Source organism: Chionomys nivalis, chromosome 14 (assembly GCF_950005125.1).
Source record: "Chionomys nivalis chromosome 14, mChiNiv1.1, whole genome shotgun sequence".
Classification (NCBI taxonomy): domain Eukaryota; kingdom Metazoa; phylum Chordata; class Mammalia; order Rodentia; family Cricetidae; genus Chionomys; species Chionomys nivalis.
This window is the reverse complement of record NC_080099.1, coordinates 39,873,731-39,897,153: the sequence shown is the minus strand read 5'-3', so window position 1 is coordinate 39,897,153 and position 23,423 is coordinate 39,873,731. Positions and strand designations below refer to the sequence as shown.

General features: G+C 43.6%; 1 protein-coding gene across 4 annotated transcripts in view; it reads right to left on the bottom strand.

Moving 5' to 3' along the window:
- Ppp2r2b (protein phosphatase 2 regulatory subunit Bbeta) overlaps positions 1 to 23,423 on the bottom strand; it is a 401,170-nt gene that overhangs the window by 240,361 nt on the left and 137,386 nt on the right. For 2 of the 4 annotated variants that reach the window (XM_057788682.1, XM_057788683.1), the window contains exon 2: positions 7,566 to 7,759. The exons of the other annotated variants lie outside the window; for them this stretch is intronic. In XM_057788682.1, coding sequence (XP_057644665.1) covers positions 7,566 to 7,759 — 194 coding nt within the window. The remainder of the gene's footprint in view (positions 1 to 7,565; positions 7,760 to 23,423) is intronic. 4 annotated transcript variants of the gene reach the window in all.

Here is a 23,423-nt window from a genome sequence, read left to right as displayed (position 1 = left end):
AGGAAGGGGAAGCTCAGAGACCCAAAGTGACTAATTACGGTGGTGGGTTTGGGAATCCTACCCAGGGCTCTGAGGTACATCCTATACCAGTGAATTCTTGATAAAAACAGGAACCTTTGTTCCGGTGTTGAATCAGAGAATATTTTAGAAAACTGTGTTGCCATCGTGACTTCAGTTTTCAGTAGTTAGGGTTGACCCACTGAGTAGAGAGATAGTCTATTGCAGTGTTGAGTCGGGGGTCTTGAATCAGGCAGATTTGGGTGTGATTGGTGCTGTACTATTGTAGGGTAGTAACCTCAATTCTGCTTAAACTTTTCATTTAAAGGGACACACGATGATTATTGGCTCCGGAAGTGTGAGGCTAAAATGGGAAGAGAGTCTAGAGGACCAACTGCCCGTGGAAATCCTTCTCCAAGCACCCAGCCATCATTCCTGTTGATGGAAACTCAGGTCCACACACATTTTAGACACAGTTCTGCATTCATGGTAGTGGTATGCCTGGTGCTCTTCCTTTAAGGCCCTTGGTGGCTAACTGTATAACCAAAGGTTACATGGAGAATAAATGGGGGGGGGGGAATGTCTTATTACCCTCCTACTCAGAAGTATGAATCAGCATCTATCTCATCTTTGAAGACGATAAACCCAGAAAAGAGGATGCGGCAGTTTCTATAATACAAATGCAGAAGGGGCTGACCATTTATTCACAAGTAAGTAAAACTGTGTGCACGGTCATAACACAGAGGACCGTGTAGTCACTAGAAAGCATAGGCAAGGAGGAGCTCGGACATGAAAAAGACCTTTAAAACTATAAAAATTGTCAGACAAAAACAAAAGTACAAATAAAGAAACAAGGTATACTCATTTAAGTGATCAGCCCCAGGAAGCACATACCACCTCACAGATCTCAACTTTCTCTGGTCAAAGCCTGCCCACCTCTAAATGCCACACATCTTTTGCACACCCCCACACCCTCCTCCCTTCTTTGCAATTGTCATAAGGAAGGAAGGTTTGTCCTGATAGTCTTACTGTCCCTTCCCATTGCCCAGGTTGGCTCATTTGTTCTCCAAATAAATCAGTGAATGCAAATTTGTTATCTTTGGATTTCACATATGCCTAGTGTATCATTACTTCTAATCTTTAGTGACTTTGGAGCCTACAAAATTGAGGGTTCCCAGGTTATCGGTGACAAAACTCCTAGTGACCTTGTAGAACTAACTCGTGTCTTCAAATGGAGAGCTGAGTCAGGCCCTGGAGCGAGATTTTAGGTCCTCATTGGAATGGCAAAAGAAAGGACCTAGAAGGAGGATGACAAGTCAGATGGAACCTTTCTTCTTGTCATAGAGGCTGGGGGAGTGGGCCAGAGAGCAGCTTTGGTCTCAGGTACCTTCACATTTGTGTGCAAAAAGAAGACGCACCAGACAGCGTCTCTGCCACTCTCTCACTGTGGTCCAGGCACTGATAGGGGTTGTCACCAGCTTTTGCAGATGGCAGTGCCTCAGCTCAGCCCAGGAACTCACCTCACTTTCAATATCTTAGGGTGTGGGAGATATGTGAGACACTGAAAATGTTGTTCGTAAAACTCCAGCTAGTTTTTCACATCTTGACTTTTTAGTGCCATAACTATTTCATTCCTTTCATATTAGAGAGTGGAACTAATCCCTAGGAGTATGTTAGCCAGGGGCTCTGGTGCTAGCTGAGGGAACTTAGCTCCCTCTTAATGAGAGGCTAGAGATGGCCCAGAAATATGCTATGTTATGTTGGGAAAGGCTCGATCCAGGGAACCCAGAAGCACTGGCTAAGCATAGCAGGGAATTTGTCATCAGTAGAATTCAGTTTGAATTCCCTCTCCCAAGATCTGGACAAGAAACAGAACCGTTGGGCAAAAAGCAGGTGTCCAGAGTCCGGGCTGTCACAAGCTCCACTCTGGTCATGTTGCTTAAGTAAGTATGCTTGCAATACGAATGTGTTTGCGGAGTTTGTTTGGTTCTTTGTATCATGGAATTTATTATTGTGAAATGAGGTTAATACTTGATTAATGCAACCACTCTCCCAGTTTTCACAAGGAGCTTAGACAAGTAAACCTGAGAAACACCTAGGAAAACGCCTCGATTGTAGTCAGGACTCATGACACCTTCCCTCAGTTTGGTGTCTAAATTGGACCCGTGGTTTCTTCTTAAATGCAAATGTCAGAGTCTAAGGATGTCAGTCTATAGCTGTGCTCTTTTCACTGAGCATTATCAATATTTTGACAGGACTGGTGTAATAATATTCACCCCAAGTTCACTGCTATATTTCTGACCAGCACTTGTAAAGGGCTTGCGCTTGCCCCTGGAGACCTGGTTGCTAATAATGAATACTTGCTGGTAATTTCAATGCACTCTGGTTATTATGTTGAGTTGCAGAACATTTCCTGTCCCCAGAAAGGTCATTGACAATAGCAGACAGCATAAGGCAGCTTCTTTCCACCTTCCATTCCAGGCTTTTCTGAGAGCTTACACTCTCATCCATATGCATTGGAAGTGTACCATCCTGATCTTCCATTAGCATACAAATACCAAGGCAATTGAAGGGGCTGGAGGCGGGTTTCTATTGTGGGACAGCACCTCCTTTTATTGGTCCAGTGCCTTTCTGTATTTTCATCTTAAAAGTCATCTTTACACACCTGCCCAGATTTAACCATCACAGTATTCCCTTTGGAGCTTACATGGGATGGAGGAGGGATCCCGCACTTGATGCTGCAGTACGTTTCCTGTTTCTCTGCAAGGATCCTGTGTATGGATCCTCAAAGCAAACCTCTGGGAGTTGTCTTTAGCACCAGCTACTGCATTCACACCCAAACAATCTTATCAAGGAAGTCTGGTGCAGTCTTTCCCTACGATGAGTCTCTAATCCACCTGCCAGTCCATGTCTACTGCAGCCATCATCCTGGGTATAAATGTGTCTCCTCCTTATCTCCCGGCTTTCCTTTCTACCCAGCTCATATTCACCCTTCTAACCCCACCCTACGCAGCAGCCAGACTGAGCTTTTGAAAAAACAAAACTGATATTTCTCCTTTAGCGAAATCCTTTAGTGGTTTTTCATCCATCTTTGGATGAAATCCAAATTCCTTTTGAGCAATGAGGTTCGATAGGATCTGGTCCCTGAATATCTCTTCCGGTTCTTCTCACCCAATCCTTTACTAAGAAAATTTCCAAACAGGCAGCAGAACGAACAAAACTGCTTTATAGTGACTATCCATGGGCCCACTTGGGTTTTATCATTAAAACCTTACAGAGCATTTTATCACACTGCTATCCATTTACCCGCCCCTCTGTTCTTCCATTAATCATTCTTGGGTTTGGTGTATTTCCACATCACTACTGACTCCACCCTCATTTTTAAATACTCGTCCCCTACAGTCCAGCTATAGTCATCTTTCCATTCTTTGACTATGTCAGTTGGCTTTGAATCTCTGGGCTCCTGTGCCCATTGTCCCTTCTCCCTAAGACACCTTTGGCTCTTGATAATGTAGATCTCATCCTTCAGTTTGCAACTTAAAACTGCCAAATGACAACCTACCCTTGGATCCTAATCTAGACTAGACCTATGTTCCGACATGTGTGTGCCCCATACATTGACTTGCTAAAGTAACCCTATGCATTGACTTGCTAAAGTAATCATCCAATATTTTACCTCTCCTGCTGGACTGGACATCCCCTGATGGCAGAGGCCATGTCTGTATTTGAATATGCATTTCTATTTTAACCTTTGCCGAAAGCCAGGTGCTATTTCCAGAAAGACTAAAGGCAGAACCAACAACCGGTAGGAACCACATGAAGAAGTTAACCCATTCTTTCTTTAATAATGTATAAACAAGACAGTTTTTCTTAAGGCTTCTGGGAGAATATGGGGCTCATTGATGCCAAGATATAACCAGCAATTAACCAGCAATTAAGAAAATTGCTAAATGACAAGTTCTCTGGCTAGAGGACCAGAAGGGTGGCTTCTGATATATTCTAATAACTCTTCCCCTCAAAAATACCCCAATCAATATGCAATTTAAACAAGACAGAATGTTTGCTATGTAAGCACAGGTGAATGCCACAGCTATGCTGGATTGGGCTGATTTGTGGTAGCCGATATCCTGAATGCTTGCTCTGTATCAGATTTTTTCTGGGGTTCCAATGTGAATTCTATTTGTTTCGTTTGTTTGTTTTTATTTTTGTTTTTTTGAGACAATGTCTCTCTGTCTAACAACAGCTCTAGCGGTCCTGGAACTAGCTATTGTAGACCAGGCTGGCCTCGAACTCACAGAGATCCACCTACCTCTGCCTCCTGAGTGCCCCACCACTGCCTGGCTGTAAATCCCATTTTAAAGCTAAGAAGACTGAGGACAGTCAAGTCATTTTAACCCATGTCCTTTGTGACTCCATTTGGAAGTACAAGGTTACTCTAGAAAATCCACAGACTGGCATATTGAAAACAGGAAATTTGATTACTCGGGAAGACATCTAAAAATGCAGAAGGTCCCATTGATCTCTTAGAAATCCAAGACATGAACCCTTGGTTAGAGAATCTTGAGTCCCACATCTGACCGACCAGTATGTTGACTTTAAGCTTATGGTCACCCCAACTCTGTCACCCATTATATGTCACCTATGTGCACATTTAAAAATTACTTCGGAGAAGAATTCTACTCCATATGGAAAGAAACTCAGCTCATACACTCTGGAAACCACTGTCATCTTTCTGGTCATAGGAGGTGGCATGCAGAATTTCCCAGTAAAAACATGTGGGATTTAGGGTCTCTACTTGAAGATTACATGGTCTTAAATGGGTGGCCTTGTAACTAGCAACATCTCCAGGCCTCAGGGGCTTCAGTTGGCAATGCCACTCTGGATATGAGGAAATGCACAGAAAAATCTCAGAAGAGTGCTTGTAAGAAAATGCCTGATGATGCTGATGCTGACTTGAGAAAGCAAGGAAAGACAGAAAAAGGTAGGAGAGAGCAGTAATCTTGATGACCCATAAAGGAGATGAGAGAGAGAGAGAGAGAGAGAGAGAGAGAGAGAGAGAGAGAGAGAGAGAGAGAGAGAGAGAGAGAGGAGTTCATAGCATTTGCATTGCTCTTAGCCGAATGAGCCTGCCTGCAGCTACCACTTACAATGCAAATTGAGCTTGGAGTCCTTCACAGTAACTACACAGCAAACCCCTTTCAGCTTGAAATAGAACACTGTAGAACACTGCAGTGTGGGGTGATCCAAGCAAAGCAGGGTGGGGGTTGGGGTTCAGAGAAAACATGAAGGAGAGTTTATGGGAAACCAGTCTGTATTTGAGCAGGTAGAAGTGTAAATGTAGAGAGATAATAAAGGAAACAGAGAAACACTATCTACTAAAGGATGAAGAAGATAATCCACCAGTATGTGGGTTTAAATTGTCAAGAAGAAAAAGAACTTTTGGGGAGAAGACTTGGATCTGATGCTCTCTTGGGGGCAGGCTGGCACTTCCTCAAGTGTTCATTAGAAGGAGCAGAAGGTTTCCTTCTCTACTGTCCAGCTCAACTGAATAGATGGTTGAAAAAAGTAATAAACCAAGACTAGAGAGAGTTTCTTACACCACCAAGCTTTTATTCCATTTCCCCCTCTTCCCAACTCTTCACTAAGATCAGGTACAGGCATTTATGAGAGACTGATTATATATACCAGAAAAGATTAAAAGCTCTTCTCTATAAGCTCATGCCTCATTGTTACTACACAAACTCAAATATTTCATCCAGAATTAGAATTTATTTAAAAAAAACATGCAATTAAATAGGTACAAAGGTAGTATCCAAGACCCTGGAAACAATAAAGAATATCATTTTAAACTTCCTCCTCCCACAAATGACATTCCTATACACCTGGCTCAGTGACCTTCTCACTTTGCTAGGTTTCCCTTTGCCTGTCCAATGTAATATAGGATATATATAGAAGGCAACCTTCCTTCTTTGTAGTCACACACAGAAAGCTCCCCACTCAAACTCCCTTCTCACCACAAAGCTAACAGACTCAAGGCTGGCTGCTCTGGTGGATGGAGAGCCTAGATGTCATATACTACCTGGTCACACTCAGTCACAAAGCACAAAGACTTAACATCACACCACCGCTGTGGAAATAGTTTCAACAATGGTATTCATCATGGGGCAGGGATGGGTGGTCCATCTTAAAATTCATCCCCAGGGTCTCAGGGCTTGCAGGGCATCTGGTACCACAGACATGGTGGACTCGATGGTCCCCAGACATGGTGATGAAGGAAGTGTTTTTAATAGCACTTGGAGTTCTTCTATCTAAACTTCCAGAGATGCTTGCAGAGGGTGGCACCATGACTCCCTCCCCCCACATGTGTCTTTTTATTTTCCCCAGGGCTGGCACTCTTATTTGAATCCCTGCCTTTCTCTGGCATTCTTCTGATATGACTAAACATTACAGAAATTTCAGCATCCTATAAGAAGAACCTCAGGCTAAAATGCCCCGGGACCTTTTCCCTAAGCACTTCACACTCGCTTTCTCGCACGGGCTATTACCATAGGACAATGCAGTGCTTTGTATTAGTTGCCAAACCAAGACCCACAGGTAGAAAATGAAGCTCAAATGCAAAAGTTGTGTCATTTAAATGAAACTAAAACGTCTAGTACACAAAAGGAAGGATGCTATCCACCTGCTGACTTTCCCTGAAGGCTTGCCCAGGGCTTAGGCTAGTGATAGAGCGAGAGAGAGAGAGAGAGAGAGAGAGAGAGAGAGAGAGAGAGAGAGAGAGAGAGAGAGAGAGAGAGAGAGAGAGCACAATTTCACCTCTTGCCAAAGCTCAGCTTGCTGAACACTCGTGCTTTCTGCTGGCTGTTGATTCAGCAGAAAGTACTGCTGCAGAATTCATAATGGTGATTTTTAAAGGCCCCACGGATCCCGTTGCTCGCCCCACGTGTCAGCCTCGTTTGCGCGACGCGGAACATGATTCCCCTGCTACATTTTTAAATTTTCTGGCTAACGTACTTCCAAGGGAAGAAGGCTCCCCCACTTTTGCAAAGGGCTTTTAGGGGGTTGTGATTGTCTGAGCAGGTAAGCCAGTGAGTCAGAGAGATGAATGGGCAAGAAATGAAGCCCTGCCCTTACTCACTGCAGCCACGGAGAGCCATGGTATCACACTATACCCAGAGAGGGGATGGATCAAGGTCTCACTGGGCCCCTCCCTTTTTCTCTCAGTTCAAGATTCCTGTAAGCATCTTAGGGCAAGAAGGGGTCATCTGCTTCCTTGGGATCATCTGTCTGCCTGGGAGCCGCGCCCTGAAAAGCCTAATCCCTAAAGGCCATTTTAACTCCCGGGGACACCTGGTCCACCTGCTGCTGAACTGGGGCTCTAGTCACAGAGCCCCATGGATGTGCTGATCCCTAGGCAATTCGGGTGTGAGCCTAGTCTGAGCCCCCGCCCCAGCCCCAGCCCCAGAGCCCGGAGGAGTCTCTGCCACTAGGCGCCTGGCCGCTGGGCGAAGCACAGCTATCCGCAACTTGCACCCGACCCCAGCGGCGGAATGCAGCCGAGCTGGCATTACCTTCGGTCGCATAGCTGTGGTCGCGCAGGAAACTGTTGTTGATTTTGCGGGTATCAATGTCCTCCTCCATTGACAGCAGGCTTACTTGCGTGGGAACCAGAAGCCGGCAGACAAGTATCCATGATCCCACCCCGCAGCCAGTCTCACAGGAGAGGGGGGCAGGGGAGCCAGTGGGACTGCACCATGGTCCGAGCCTGAGGAGGAGACGGGGAGGCGAAGAGAGAAGAAAATAAAAACCCGGCAATGGAGCTGTCACCTCCTCCACTCCGTTCTCCGCGGTGGCTCCTCCCGTACGGTGCGCTCACTTCAGCTCCAATTCCCAGCGAGGATGCTGTGCCTGCCTCCTCTGCCTCCGGGTACCAGGAAGCCCTGGTCCGCCACGAGAGGTCTGGTCCTGCCCGACTGCCCAGGAGGCACTCCCAAGCGGGGCTGGGGAGATGCCCAACAGGTTCCCCTTGGTAGGCAGTGGCTTCAAAATGCAAAAAAGGAGAGCCCTCCTCCCTTGGGAGAGCGGGCAGCCGCGACAAAATGGTGCCTTTCCGGACCCACACTGCAGTGATGAGATGGCAGGGGCAGGATTCAGGCTTGCCTTGCCGAGACGAGGGTGCTGGTCCCACGGGAGGGCGGCTCCCACAGGCGGGGGCTAGGAAAGCTGGCAGGGAGCTAGGCAGGGCGCTGTGGCCAGAGCCAGCGCTTTCAACCTCACACCCACAGGCGCGCACTCGCAGCTGCTGCTGCTCCTGCTGCAAGAGGCTGGAGGCGGCTGGTGCATTAAAGGCGAGGCTCCTCCCAACCGCGTCAGCAGCCCTAGGACTCTTCCCCAGCAGCAGTGGGAGTCCAGGCAGAGGCTGCGGCTGCTCTCTGTTGCAGAAGTGTGCACGAAGCAGCCAAGGACACCTGGACAGTGAGTGGCTAGCTTGCAGGTTCACGGGGTGGGGAGGGGGGCGGCTGTGGATGCACTATTTCAACCTCTCCACTCTGGTGCCACATAGCTAAGGGTGGCACGGGGCTTGTGCTCAGAGACCCTTAGCTTTGCCCCAGACACCTGCCTGCCTGCACTTCATTCAGGACAGCATTTAGAAACAGCTTCCTTTGGGTAGAAGTCCACATCTAGGTCCCTTTTGCTAACGGGATGTGATGCAGACTGCCCCTTACTGAAGTTCAAGGGCGAGAGGCCTGTAGCTCCAAACCTGGAGAAAGCTGGAAAAGGAGCTTATTCAAAGGTTAGCCCTCTATGCGAGGACTAGAGAGCAGAGCAGGGGCCAGAACTTTGAGACTGCTATCATGCACGATTGCTTTCCAAGTGGTCTAACATTTAACTGTGAGATGTTGGTGTTCGGAAATGCATCAGTGTCTACACAGTCAGACATAGTCTATATAATACAGGCTGAGTTATGGGTCAATATACTACGACTGAAGAAGCACACTCTGTAGCCCTTTGAGTTTTCTTTTGGACAGACACGGGAGTTTCTCGGTTCAGGTGTAGCTTCTTTAGAATGTCTACCTTATGCCCTCAGCATAATAGGTCCCTGAATGCAGAAGGGAGACCGGGACCAACGAGAGCCACTGCTACCCGTAAAGAATTTAAAGAATCCAATGACACATACAAAAGACCTGTCTTCTTCAGCTCAGGGTAAAGGCAGGATCCACTCCTCAGCCTACACCTTCCTAAATGGCAAATTCCACATTCGAAAAAAAAAAATGAGATTGTTACTGTTATGAAACAAACAAAATAACTTAACAGAGCCGTCCAAACTACGAGAAGAGCAATCTGGAAAAGAACTTCTCTCCGATTTCCTTAGGAAGCAGTATGCATTTCTCTGAGTGTCACTGTAGGGAGAGACATCAGCAAATGTCTTGCTCAGTTTAGCCAGATGGGCCCCGAGGGACCCATGAGTTAATTATATACATACAATGAATGCTTCGGGTAACACAATTTAGAAAGAAGTATTTGAAGTTTAAAAAATAAAGGGGGAAAACAAGTCCTTAACTGAGGTTGGGAATTGCCACTAGGTTTTAAAGAAAAAAAAATAAATGTGTCTAGTGGGTGAAAAATAATATTTTTTCCACCCCCAGAAAGTAACTGCATCTTTTGGGGAAGAGGGGAGTCGAAATGCTTCCCTGCAATTAGGAGGTGAAAGGTGGGCTTCCAGTAGGTTCTATTTTAGTTTCATGTAGTTGTGAAATCTCACATGCTTGTTTGACTCTTTTTTCAAAAGCCACATGTGAAATTTAAGTGACAGATGAGAACTGGTACAAGTTGGTTCAATCTACTCCAGGGTTGTTCTACTGCTGGCGTCTTGCACGTTGAGCTGGGAGCCTCACCAAGGCTACAGAGTTCCCATAGGGACACCTTTCTGCTTTTCTTGGAGACTGGCATGTGGTACAGAAGAAAGAGAAGGCAAAGGGTAAGTCCATTTCTCAGGGCATCAGGGTGCAGAGGTGGCTTGCCTTCATATGAAACGATCTTAGACTGCGTGCAACAGCAGGGCTGAGGACCTATTGGGAAATCCACTGCCTTGTCAGTTTAGAATATGGGCTGGATTGGAATAGAGTTGTATGATGTAGAGTTGTATGATGCAGTGGGCTCAGGCTTATTGGTCAGATTAAGGTGTGAGAAATTTTCCATGGTAACCCATGAAAAATACAACCTTCCCCTAGCCTCTGAATCAACTAAATTTCCCGTTTGGTATGTTCTGCAATATTCTGCCTGCATTCCCTCCTCAACACAAAAGACACAAGCTGTAAGAAGGCAAACGAGAAAGACTTCCATTTCCACTCATTAAGTGGACGTCAGAGTTATGGAAGGCTGTTTCTCGTCACTGAGATCACACTATAGACCTCTACTATTTTTTCCCAATTATTTTTGCCTTTTTAATGACACTTTATTTTCCAGCATTTGTTTATTATTATTATCATCGCCAAATATTTTCATCATGTCTCAAATATCAGGTTATCTGCCACTTAGCAGATGCTCGCTTATACTTATTAAATAGTAATACATATTGAGTAAATAAGTAAACTATTGAATATAGTTAGTGGTATTTAGTCTTTTAGTCCTCTATCTATGACAAAAATCAGCCCAAAAATATCTGCTGTGAGCCTCCAATTTTCTAGCTTATACCTCCTGCTGCTATGGGAATAATTGTTCCCATTCAGTCCTACATGTATGTATGCTAAAAATTACTAGACATTTGATATGTGCTAGCATTGGTCTAAATATTGGGAGTACAGACAATATGAAACAAAGTTCCTTTCTTCACAGAAGAATGTGAGCTTTGAGGTGGGCCACATCCTATAGTCAAGCTTTGAGGTGGCTAGAAGCAGGAGGAGCATAAGTTCAAGGCCAGCATGGGCTACACCTTGAAAGGGGGCTGGAAAGATAGCTCGGCAGATAAAGATACCCACACCCTAGCCTGATGACCTGAATTTGATCTCTAGAACCCACATAGTAGAAGGAGAAACTGACTCCTACAAGCTGTCCTTTGATTTTCACATTTATGCTCCCTCTCTTACACACACACACACACACACACACACACACACACAACATAATAAAAAATTCAAATAGACAGACCATAGCATAACACCAAGTATCAAGCTGTGACATCAGGGGAAGCTTATTTTCATCTACCTACTATTATAGTCCCGTGTCTGCGAGCAGGTTATATTACAAAATCTCACTGAGCCATAGATTCTCTTACCTATAAGTTAGGGAGAGAAATGGCATCAATTTTATAAAACTGTTGTGAAAATTAAATAAAATAAAATAACATCTGGAAAGAATGCTTCGCTCTTGCTTAGAGGTTTTGTTTTGTTTTGTCGTATTACCACCGTCGATTTCCAACACATTCGTGTGCCAGGCGATGACCCAGAATAGAGAGTTCACACATCAGTTTGTGAGATGGCTAGTTAGTATCCATCATCATGGACCTTAGCGTCCAAATTACAGTTTAAGTAGAGGACCACAAGCTCCAAAGGGGGCGGCAGAGGGAGCTGGGAAAGGCTGGCCTAATTCAGCCTTGTGTCTACATAAAAAGAGCCAATTACAAGTGCACCGCACTCCTGTGCTACCCCATTCAGCACGACAGTGAGTGGATACCTCTTTTTTTTCTCACCCTTGTCCTTAGTCTCTTTTCCCAACACAACTCTCCCTGCTTGCCCAGTTAGGCTAGTGCTTCTGACACACACTGAGACCCTTGAGTGCAACCTATGCAATTAGCACATTAAACAACCACAACTTTGTTAAACCCTTTGATCCACTCCAGTCTTCCAAGTTATAATGTAGTCTTAAGGTGTCAGGCAGTCCCAATTTGTACCCCAGCTCAGGCATTTATGAATTCCTTGAGCTTCAGTAAGCAGTTTTGCATCTCTGGGCCTCTGTGTCTACAAAGCAGGCCAGAGCCCTAGCAGTCCCTTCCCAGGGTTATGGAGTGGCTTCAGAGACAATGTAGGGAAGCACTTGGTCGAGGCTTGGCCTAGAGCCAGACCTCTCCAGATGAATGATGGATTTCTCTCCATGGTGCTTCATGGAGACCTCTCTCTGCAGAGAGTTAGAGAGTCACACTACACATCGGTCTGCCCCATGAACACAAGGGACCTAGAAACCTGAGTATTATACCCTCTGGTTGTCTTGATGAACAGCTAGAAGCAATATAGATGATATTTTAGCACCCTGCAAAAGAAGCCTATAAGCTACAATGCTGATACAAATGTGAGGAAAGAAGATTTTTCCTTCTTGGTGCTTCTGTGGCTTCAGATTTAACTATACTTCCTCAATGGAGGAATCCCCTGGATTTCCTTTCCAGGAATCCCACTCACCCAATGTCCACCCTACTCTCTGAGGTGGTTTAAGCGCTGGCTGCCCAGAGACTGACTTCTTGAATGTCAAGCAAGTTTGTAATTCTTTCTTGTGCATGCTACAGCATGTAATCCTCCATGAGTAATTATTTAACATGGCATTTCACTTAGGAAAGGAAAACAAAGCCTTTGTGGGACTTTTGCACACTGTGTGAAGACATATTGCTGTGACTGGCTTAATAAAGAGCTGAACAGTCAATAGCTAGGCAATAGGTATAGGTGGGATTTCTGGGGAGAGAAAGGAAGAGGAGAGAGAATTAAGGGTGGGAGACACAGAGAAGAAACAGGAGGTGCAAGATGGAAGAGAGGTAATGCCACATGGCAAAACATAGATTAATATAAATGGGTTAATTTAAGGTATAAGAGCTAGTTAGGAATGAGCCTAAGCTACAGGACAAGCTTTAATAATTAATAAGAAGACTCTATGTCAGCTGACTGGCAGAACAGAAAAAGAATTGCTACAACAGTCTTTGACCCTCCTAGTGCTATATGGACCTCCTGGCCAAGATGGTGTAGGATGCACATCTCTGCCAGTCGGGTCTCGAGTGATGTTATGATGGTGGTATAAGACCTGAAATAGGTTGTGATGACAGTTGTATCAAAGAAAATAGTAAGTTTCTTAGAATAACTATATACATCAAGTTGGAATTTTTAAATGTGAGATCCAGTCTTTAAACAATTACTAGCAGATCAAAAGAAACTCACCACTTGCTGCAGTATCTTTGCTGCACGCCTTTGCACCACCAATTTGCACCCACCCCTTTGCACCCATCCCTTGCTGAAGTATCTTTATTGCACCCCTGTGTTCCTACCCTTTTGCACCTATCCCTTGCTATCTTTGCACCTGCCTATTATCTGTTCCAAGTTTTGTCTTATTTCTCAACACTATTTTCCTAAACTGAGTCGATTCCAGACCATTCCATTATCTAAGGAACTTCTATGACAATATTAAACAACTCTTAAATTCTTACTTTTAACAAAAAGATTACTCATATTTATCAGATTTTTTTTTAAGACAGGGTTTCCCTGTTTAACAGTCCTAGCTGTCCTGGAACTAGCTTGGAGACCAGGCTGGCCTTGAACTCTCAAAGATCCACCTGCCTCTGCCTCCCAAGTGCTGGGATTAAAGGCGTGTGCAACCACTGCCTGGCTGCCAGAAGAAATCTTATGAATCCTTTGATTCCTTTCAAGTTGGTTATGAAATTATCATGGTAGACTCCTGAATGATTGCTTCTGGAAGGTTCCTACACCTGACAGTGTAAGAAATGCTGGTCAATCTCACTCTCCAGGAATCTTCCTTTTCTACAGTCCAGGCCCCATAGTTACTTCACCTTGATAAGCCTAGGTGTGAATCAAAAATATCTACAAAAACATCATTGGCAGCTCCTCTTCTTGTCTACTGTGGTGCTGATGAAATCAGAGCAAAAGCACAAAATCCAAAGCCCAGGTCTGAGAGCCAGAAAGAAAACATCATCTTAAACTCTTCTCAATCAGTGGTTCTGGAGTTAATACTGGCTGTCTTGTACAGGGTAGTTTTAATTTGCATGATATTTGTTAAGTACAAGCAATGATCTCCAAAACCAGTTAAGCAGCTCTCTGGGGGCACTGTCTAGCACCTGCTTATCATACACAAAGCAAAGCTTTAGTATAATTTATAAAGAAGAATATATTGAAAAACAACTGTAGAACTAAAAAAAAAAGTACCAAAAATATCATTTTATAGAAGTTACCCTTAGAAAATAAGGTAAGGTTCAAGAAAAAACAAAACCTAGACATGAAGTTATTTCTCAGAGTCTTGTTTGAAGAGTGGGTAACAACTTAAGCATCCACTAACAGAATTGGTTGGGCAAATGATGGTGTCTTCACATATCGAGCAACTATTGAGTTCTTGATGCAATAATTGTGGTTAACACCAAATGACCACAGGCACTAGGCTCTGTGCAAAGGCTTTATTTTCTCCATCTCACTGAATACTCTCTGTAGTTCCTAAAGTAAGCACTTAATAATTTCCATTTTACTGAAGGTAGAAGAGCATTAAAGAAGGGACCTTTCAGAGAAATAGGAGTCTGGGTCAGCCACGTTGGGTCTCTGAAGCCCATGCCCTTAACCACTGTGCTTGGTAGAGGTGAGTAGCACAGGGGTCCCAATGGGATCCCCTCAGTCTCTTTTCTAAACTACCTGCCTCCAGATTTCTGATTTGTACCTCATCAGGGTGAATATTCTGTCAACTGAAAATCATAACTGTGAGGTTGATAAGGATGTGATAAAATCCTTGGGACTTTGGGACTGCAGAGTGTAGCCACACTATGTCACAGTTACTCAAAGTGTTGCCATTTCACAGGGCACAGCGATTGCCACACCACCTATACACAGTCAAAAGAACGGAAAGCACAAAAAGGCTTGTGCATGAATGTTCACAGCTGTATTATTCAAAATAACCCCAAAGTGGATACAACACAAATGCCCATTGATTGATGGACACACACAAACACTCGCACACACACTGAAATAGTATTTAGCAAGAGAAAGCAGTGAAATGCTGATACATGCTGTGTCATAGATGAAACTTAACAAAAACTATGGCTGGTGAAAGAAGCCAGACCAAAAAAATCCATTACTTTTTGAAAAGTTAGTAGGCAAATTTCTAGAGAGAAAATAGATTAGTGACTATCATAGGCAGATTTGTAGAGAGAAAATAGATTAGTAACTATCAGACTGTGAGGGGTAGGGGATATAGGATCTGCTACTGGGTTCAAGAGCTCTTTTTAGCGTAGCAAAAATGTTCTAAAATTAGAGAGAGGACACAGATGCTTACACAAGTCTGATGAGTACGGTGCTTTCAAACATTAGGTTTTATGAAGTGTAAGTTATGTCTGAATAGAGCTCTTCCTAAAAGATGAGTAACAAGCCATTGCCATCATCACTGCTGTCATTCCCAGTGAGGATGCCGTGTCCTACAGACTTACCAGAACATCTCACGGTAAAGGTAGTTGTTAAGGTTAGAGCAAAGTAAGCTGCAGCCAGTTTTAGATAAAAAGGTGAACATGACGTGGCTATGTGGAGTCTTTTTAAACCTCCAACCCTAGTATTTTTGTCAAAAACAAAACAAAAACCTAAAAAAAAAAACTACCACTACCACCAACAAACCACAAAATAAAAACCCTTGAACTCTTAGAATGTATCATTTTCTAGTAATAGAAAATTAAAAAAAAATAAATTGATTACATGAAGTATTTTATAGACCAAAGCCTTGTGTTGGAAAGATCAGATCATCCTTTGTTCATTGAAGTCAGAAAAAACTTGTAAGAAAATGTGCCTGTGATCAGTGTGCACACAACGCACTGAGCCTCAGAAAAGTGCCTGTGATCAGTGTGCACACAACGCACTGAGCCTCAGAAAAGTGCCTGTGATCAGTGTGCACACAATGCACTGAGCCTCAGAAAAGTGATACAAGCATTTGTCATAATTTGACTGCTGCCACACTGAAAAATTTAGAAAAACAGAAGGCATTCATTTTAATAATTGTTTTAAATGTCTAGTTTATGAAAATACAATTATTTCAATACATTCCAAAATATATAATTTCAACATGCAATCAATACAAAATTATTGATTCACTACAAAGTTACCTTTCTTTTGTACCAATCTTTGAAAAAAATGGTTTATATTTAGAAATGTCTCAAAACTGGCTGTAGTTCTAGGGGTAAGTAACCAGATATGCTAGGGTTTCCCAGACTGAACAGCAGGGCTGCAGGGGAACTGCTTCCAAAAATGTCATTCCATTGACAGAAAAGCATTTTTACATATTCTTTCAGAAACAGTTATTCTACTAAGGACTGGATATAGCATTTGATGACCCTCAAAACTATTTCAGGTTATACAATCAAAATATAAAAATACAGATGGTCATAAATTTCTACTTAAGATTTTACAGAATAGATATTTGAATGCAATTTTCATTTCACTCTAGAACTGCCAAACTAAATGAACAGAGTAACAAAATACAAAAACTGTAAACGTACCTACTTGGCATACTGTAACCCATAGTTACTCTCGGGCAGTTACCCATCAAATAGGCCAACTGCTTGGCCAAACACCTATGGCTTCAGTTTCAGCTGGGAGACAAAGCCCAATATATAGGCATATGTCTGCCCAAAAAAGACTTTTTATGGTTGTTTATCTAGAAACTGTTATGGCTCAGGCATACTCTCTCGTATATGAGAACAACCAGGGCTTTCTTAGATTAGATTGGAGAGCAGAATTTAGTGGTCACATGCTCAATGGAAGACTCTTTGATGACGTCTAGAATTTGGTGCTTCACTGCCTTTGAGACAGGTATGGGACAGTTTTAAGTGTGTGACAGCACAGCCTTCTCCTCAGGGTACTTTTCCTGCTTGTAACTGCCCTCTATTCCCCTGAGCTCCCTGAATGTTAGCTCTGAGGCACACCTACTGGGTCTTCCTCATTGCTTTGACTTGTAGAGGTCAGAGTCCTGGACTTCACACCCCCAGCCCTTTCCTCAGTTAGCACCCAGATGATTTCATAGCTCCAGATCTGAGTTTGAGCATGGACCTCTCCCCTAATCTTAGCAGCTGAGCCGACATCCCCCTGGGTGCCTATATGCAACATCTCCATCCTTAGTGCTGCCTGCCATGCCAGATCCACTTCCTGTCACTGCATTCCTCTTTTCCCCGCGTGCTTTCCATCAAATCTGCCAGCTCTAACGTCAACATGTATCTGTAATTGACCAATTCTCACTATCCCAGCTGCTATGCCATGCTGCCCACGCTGCTCTAGTTACCAAGAGTGTTCCAACATGAGCCACTCTCCAGGCCTCCTGAAGTAGCCTGCTCCACCAGCACAGTGTTTATTTTTAAGATTTTAACTGTGTGTGTGTGTGTGTGTGTGTGTGTGTATGCATGCACAGATTTGTACACATAAATGCAGTGCTCACAGAGGTCAGGAGAAGGCATCAGAACCCCTTGAGCTGGAGTTAAAGGACGTTATGTGTGAGCCACTTGATATGAGTGCTGAGATACAAGCTCTTCACTGCTGAGCCTATTAAAAGCTAAGGTTCATGTCCTTAGTTTACAATAGTTTATTCCCTGCAGCAAAGTCAGTCCTTTAAAACGTAGATTATTCCATGTCATTTTCTACTCAAAGCCTTTTGCTAAGTTCCTATATGTTTGGATCAAAAGCTTCTTGAGATGTGGAAGGATTTGGCTCTGGCTATATTTTATTTTTTGTCTTCCCTGAAGTACCACCAAATATTTCCAACTCCCCCACTGACATAGGGACATCCTAATTGCTCATTAAATATCAGAGGGATAACACTTACTTACTCCAGAACCTTTGAATCTTATTTCCCCTCTGATCTCAAGTCCATCAGGTATTAGCATAACTCAGGAGAGTTCTCTTCTTTGGGGAATCAACCTTTCTGGGGTGGTTTCCTCTATATAAATAGAGCCATACCCACCAACCCTCTATTCCTGTGGTGCAAACAGGGAGTATACATTGGTCTGTCTTTGGTTACTATACAAGAAGAGAAGGATTTTTGGGAAGACGGGAATTCCTTGTACCCTACACTTAGCACCCACAACAGTGCCTGCTTTTTAGTTACTCTAAGCAGTGGTTGTCAATCTGTGAGTCTCTATCTCTTTGAGAGTCGCATATCAAATATTCTTCATATCAGACATTTACATTACAATTCATAACAGTAGCAAAATTATAGTTAGAAAGTAGCCACAAGATAATTTTATGGTTGGGCTCACCATAACATGAAGAACTGTATTAAAAGTTCATAATACTAAGAAGGTTGAGAACCAGTGTTCGCGCTAAGGTGTCTTTTGCTTCACTTTTTGAGTCCAGGTCTAATGCAACTCAGGTTGGCCTCAAACTCACTATATAGCGGAGACCTCTGACTTCCTAACCTTCCAGCCTTCACTTCCTCAGTGCTGGGATTATAGTCGTGTGTTACCATGCCTGGTTTATGTAGTCCTGAGGATCTAATCCTGGACATTGTGTATGCTAGGCAAACAAACTACCAATGACAGTTGAACTATCTCCCAGCCTTCTAATGCACCCAAGTGTGTGTGTTTTTAAAGAATGGTGGTTTGAATAGGAATGGTCCTGATAGACCTGTGAGTCTGAATGCTTGTCTCATAGGGAGTGGCACTATTAGGAGGTGTGGCCTTGGAGGAAGTGTGTCACTGTGCAGGCAGGCTTCGGAGTTTCAGATGCTTAAGGCCAGGCACAGTGGCACACAGTTCTTTCCCTATAACCTTTGGATCAAGACGTAGAACTCTCAGTTCTGTCTCTAGCACCATGACTGGCTGCATGCTGCTGTGTCCCACCATGATGATGATGGACTAGATATCTGAAACCGTAAGCCACCCACTGAAATAAGAGTTGCCCTGGTCATGGTGTGTCTTTATAACAATAGAAACCCTAAGACAAAGTAATGAACAGTAAATGTAACATTTGACCTAGCCCCAACAGAAGCTGGCCCTTTCTTTAAGCTGCAGGAGGTAAGCTGTGTTATACATGTGAACAGTTCATACTTTAGGTTGGGGGATAGCCACAGGGCACCCTAGGGTAGAACCAACTATAGCACAGTGACTACTTGATTTGGGCTGGGAGCTTTGGGTCACATGATTTTCCATGCACCTAGTTACTGAGTCCAATTCTGTGGCAATCAACAACTTAGTCATGCCCATGGGACCTGCGCAATGGTGTCCAATGACAAGCCTGACCGCCAGGCTTAGAAAAGCTCTTGTGGCTGATTGTACCCTGTGCAGGTTGTCATAGTGATTACAAGAGGGTGATATGCTGAAAACAAGGGAAGCTTTGCCTGAGATGCCTCCAGATCATGTTCAATACAATTCTTCCTTGGTTGACCTTAATATGTACTTTTCCCTGTAATGAGCTGGAACCGTGTCTATGACAGCATTCAATGAGTTTTGCTAATTTTCCCGACAAAGTATTGAAATTGGGGTTAATTTGGGACCTCCTATTTGTAGCTGATGCCAGGAATTAAGGTAATCTTGGGAACAGTTCTTCCAAATTTTACAGCTTGCCTAATTCTCGGTAGTGTGAAAAACTCTTTTGACAAGGTTCAGGTTGGAAGGTGGGCTTATAGGCCATTAGGTCTGGCCCATCATCATTTTGGAAACTGAACCATAGAGAAAGGGAGAGACATGCCCAGATTACCTATTGATTTAGTAACTGGCCCAAAGTATTACATTAGTTAGCATGTCTTCTATGCTCCACCTCTAGGATGCTTGATAAATTTCATGACTGACAAGTATTCCAAAGTGTATATATACCACATTTTTATTACCCCTAAAATCATACACATACAAGTAATATTTTATGAACTGAGCAGTTAGCATCTATATATTTGAGAGAGTGTGTGTTTGTGTGTGTGTGTGTGTCATAACAATTAGAAAACAGAGTCGATAAAATTGAGAGGGGGGGTGGGGGAGGCATGAAAAGAGTTGGAGGAAGAAAAACAGGAAACAATGCAATTATATTTCTAGTTCCAGGACAGGCACCAAAGCTACAGAGAAACCTTGTCTCGAAAAAACAACAACAACAACAACAAAAACAAAAACAAACAAAAAAATTCCCCAAGTCAGTAGGCCCAGTTAAATAAAACTACAAAGTAACTGGTTTGTCTTGCCTGCTCTTCTGCCCTGTTCTGAACCACAAAGGAGCTGCAGAAGAGGAGTATCAATCTTCTTGGTCCACAGACAGAGAGAGATCTGAGCAGGAGGTCTCTGTTTACGGGGAAGCAGCCCCAAATGCCCCTTCCCACACCTCTATAGCCTGTTATTTTCCACACCTGAAGCAGAAAACTGCAGACCACAGGCAATTTTAGAGGCCATAGGATAAACCACATCGCAAATTTTGCCCAGCATGTCAGAAACATAGTGAAGGGTTCAAGGTGCTATACAACAAGCAAGGCTGCTGTCCTCTGCGTGAGGACACTGGTGTGGCAAGCGAAAGAAGGCAGAATCCAAGAGCTACGTGCACCTTGAACTTGCAAGCAAGGTTGTGTATATTTTAAACTCAATAAATATTTATGGAATAAACGCAGAAGGAAAATAATCATATTAAGCATCCCTCAAATAGAGACCCTGCAATTTCCATTTGGCATCTGATGGAGCCACAAGGACTGAACCGAAGATAAAGATGAAAGAGTATGAATTTACATCTGAAAAGTAGCGTAGGTTCCCCGAACAATGACTTGAACACGTGGGGATCACAGACATTTTGGAGAACTGAATGCAAAATTTGGATTCCTTCCCTGGGTGTGTGAGGTGGCAGGACCTGGGGTAACAAAGCTTGGGTGCTTACTGCTTCCAAATGCTGACTCACTAAGTCTGCTTTACATAGTAGAGAAGAACAACAAACTTGCCTGCAGGCCCAGGAAAGGTATGAGGGTGAAGGCAGGTTTCGAAGCCTGCTGCCAGCTGGCCCCACGCACACTTCAGTGGGAAGAATAAAAGTGTTATCACATAGACCACACTTGCTGGTAATGCTACAAGGCTCCATTTGAGTCCTCTCATGCTTTTGAGAACCTGATTGGTTCTGAGTTCAGATCTTCGCTCTGATGTTTCCTACCGGTGTAATTGTGAGCGAGGTGATAATCATGTTTGTTTTTAATTTCATTTGCAAAACGGTTAGCAACAGTCACGTCACAGAGTGGTTGCATAGTCTAAAACGGCACATGGCATATAACGCATCCAGTAACAGTGAGCGCTCGTCATCATATATCCGTAACTGTGACTGCTCTGTGCCTGTCATTGCCGGGTTAATTCACTTGTCCAGTTCTCATCCTGGAATTGTTTCATTCTTCCTGTTTTTAGTTTTCCAAGTTTGCTCAAAGCCATAGGTGCAGGACAAAGCAGTGTGAAATTGCTGGTATGAGTAGGTTTGTAGGAGACGTGTCTTAACCCACCACCAGACGTGCCTCGCTTGCTTTGTGCTTACCATGAGCCTTTGAAGGCACTGGCAGAAAGCTCATACTTTGATGGGAGAGATAACGTTTGAAATGTATGTTCAGGCGATGGAACCTCCACAGCATAAAAATTTAGAGGCATTTACCCAAGTGAGGAGGGTGTCAGCGGGTAAAAAGCATGCACAAGGTACCAGCCCGCAACTCTGAGATTGTTATGTGCAGGAGCCGCTGTAAAATAAAACCACAAGGTTCTTTGTTCACAAAGCACCAGGGATTTTAAGACAGCAATACAGAATGTGTTGTCAAGCATGACATGCCTGTATGTGTGGAGGACTTATGTTACTGAATGTGCTGTAGACCGTGGAGTTGGCCCAGCCTTGAAGGACAGGAGAACTCAGAGAGAGATTACCAGATTACCATCTTTGGCACAATAACACTGTCCGGATTGCTGGCTGAACCTTTCCTATCTCCCTCTTCGTATACCCTCTTGTACTTTTCCTTCCAATTTAAATGTTTCTACTGCTTTAAGAAAACCCACACAGATCTTATTCTTCAAATCCCAGCTTAGCCCCAGCTTAGAGAAAACATGATAGAATGAAGAGCCCAGACTCAAAATTCAACAGGCAAGGGTGGAGCCTGCTTTCCATCAACACTGAATAGCAGGCAATGTTTATCTGTTCTCTGTAAGTCAGTGTACTGAACCAGCCAAGTGGAAATCTCTCACAAAGTGGGCAGGAGGATTTGACTAGAGACCGTATTATGTTTTTTGGCCACCCAGACCCAAATAATCACAAAGAAACTATATTAGTTACCAGCACTTTTTGGTCAATAGCTTACACATATTCCTAGCTAGCTGTTACATCTTAATTAACTCATTTTTATTCATCTATGTATCGCCACAAGGATGTGGCTTACCTTACGGTTCTGGTGTCAGTCTCCTTTGGCAGCTACATGGCATCTCCCTGACTCTGCCTTTTTTTCTCCCAACATTCAGTTTACTTTTCCTGCCTAGCTCTATTCTGCCCTGTCAGGCCAAAGCAGCTTCTTTATTAACCAATGGTAATGAAACGTATCATAGCATACAGAAGGGAATCCCATATTAGGAGGATCACCAGACTTTACAAATATAGGAGCTTAAAACACTCATGTCTCACATTGACACAAAATCTAAAAAAAATAAAAAGTACTCTTAATAAAGTTTCCTTCACTTTTGCAGGTGCAAATAGGACATACCAAATGCCCACTAACATACGCACTCACATATACATGTGTGCGTGTGCACACATACATACACACACAGCCCCCAACTGTTCCTGCCCAACACACACACACACACACACACACACACACACACACACACACACACACACACGGATGTAGACAGATCTGGTTTTCTGTCACTCTAATTTGAAGCATTGCCTATAACAGTTTCCTAAACACAAAGACACAGAATTATCAATGTCTTTTGAGGTGTCATCAGTGTGTAGTAAAAGAGGTACAGAATTTGACACTCCCCAAAAAAACAATTACCCCACATGATCTTATTGTTACTGTTTCTCTTGATGTGATAAAACACCATGACCAAAAGCGACTTGGAGAGGAAAGGGTTTATTTCATCTTACGCTTCCAGGTCATGCTCCATCATCAAGGAAAAGTCAGGGCAGAAACCCAAGGCAGGAACCTGGGCATAGAAATGGAAGCAGAGGCTGTAGAAGATCCATGCTCACTGGTATGATTCCCAGGGCTTGTTCGATTCGATATCATATACATCACCGGACAATCTGCCCAAAGATAGCAGTACTCACAGTGGGCTGGGCCTGTCCACATCAATCAAGAAAATGCTCCACAGGCTTATCCAGAGGACAATTTAGTGGAGACATTTTCTCAGCTGTGGTTCCTTCTTCTCAGATGTCAAACCTATGTCAAGTTGACAAAACAAACAAACAAACAAACAAAACCCACAAAACAAGAAACAACAACCACAGCCCTATGATGCGGCTTCTGTTGGAGGTATCTAATGCATGTCAAAAGACAGA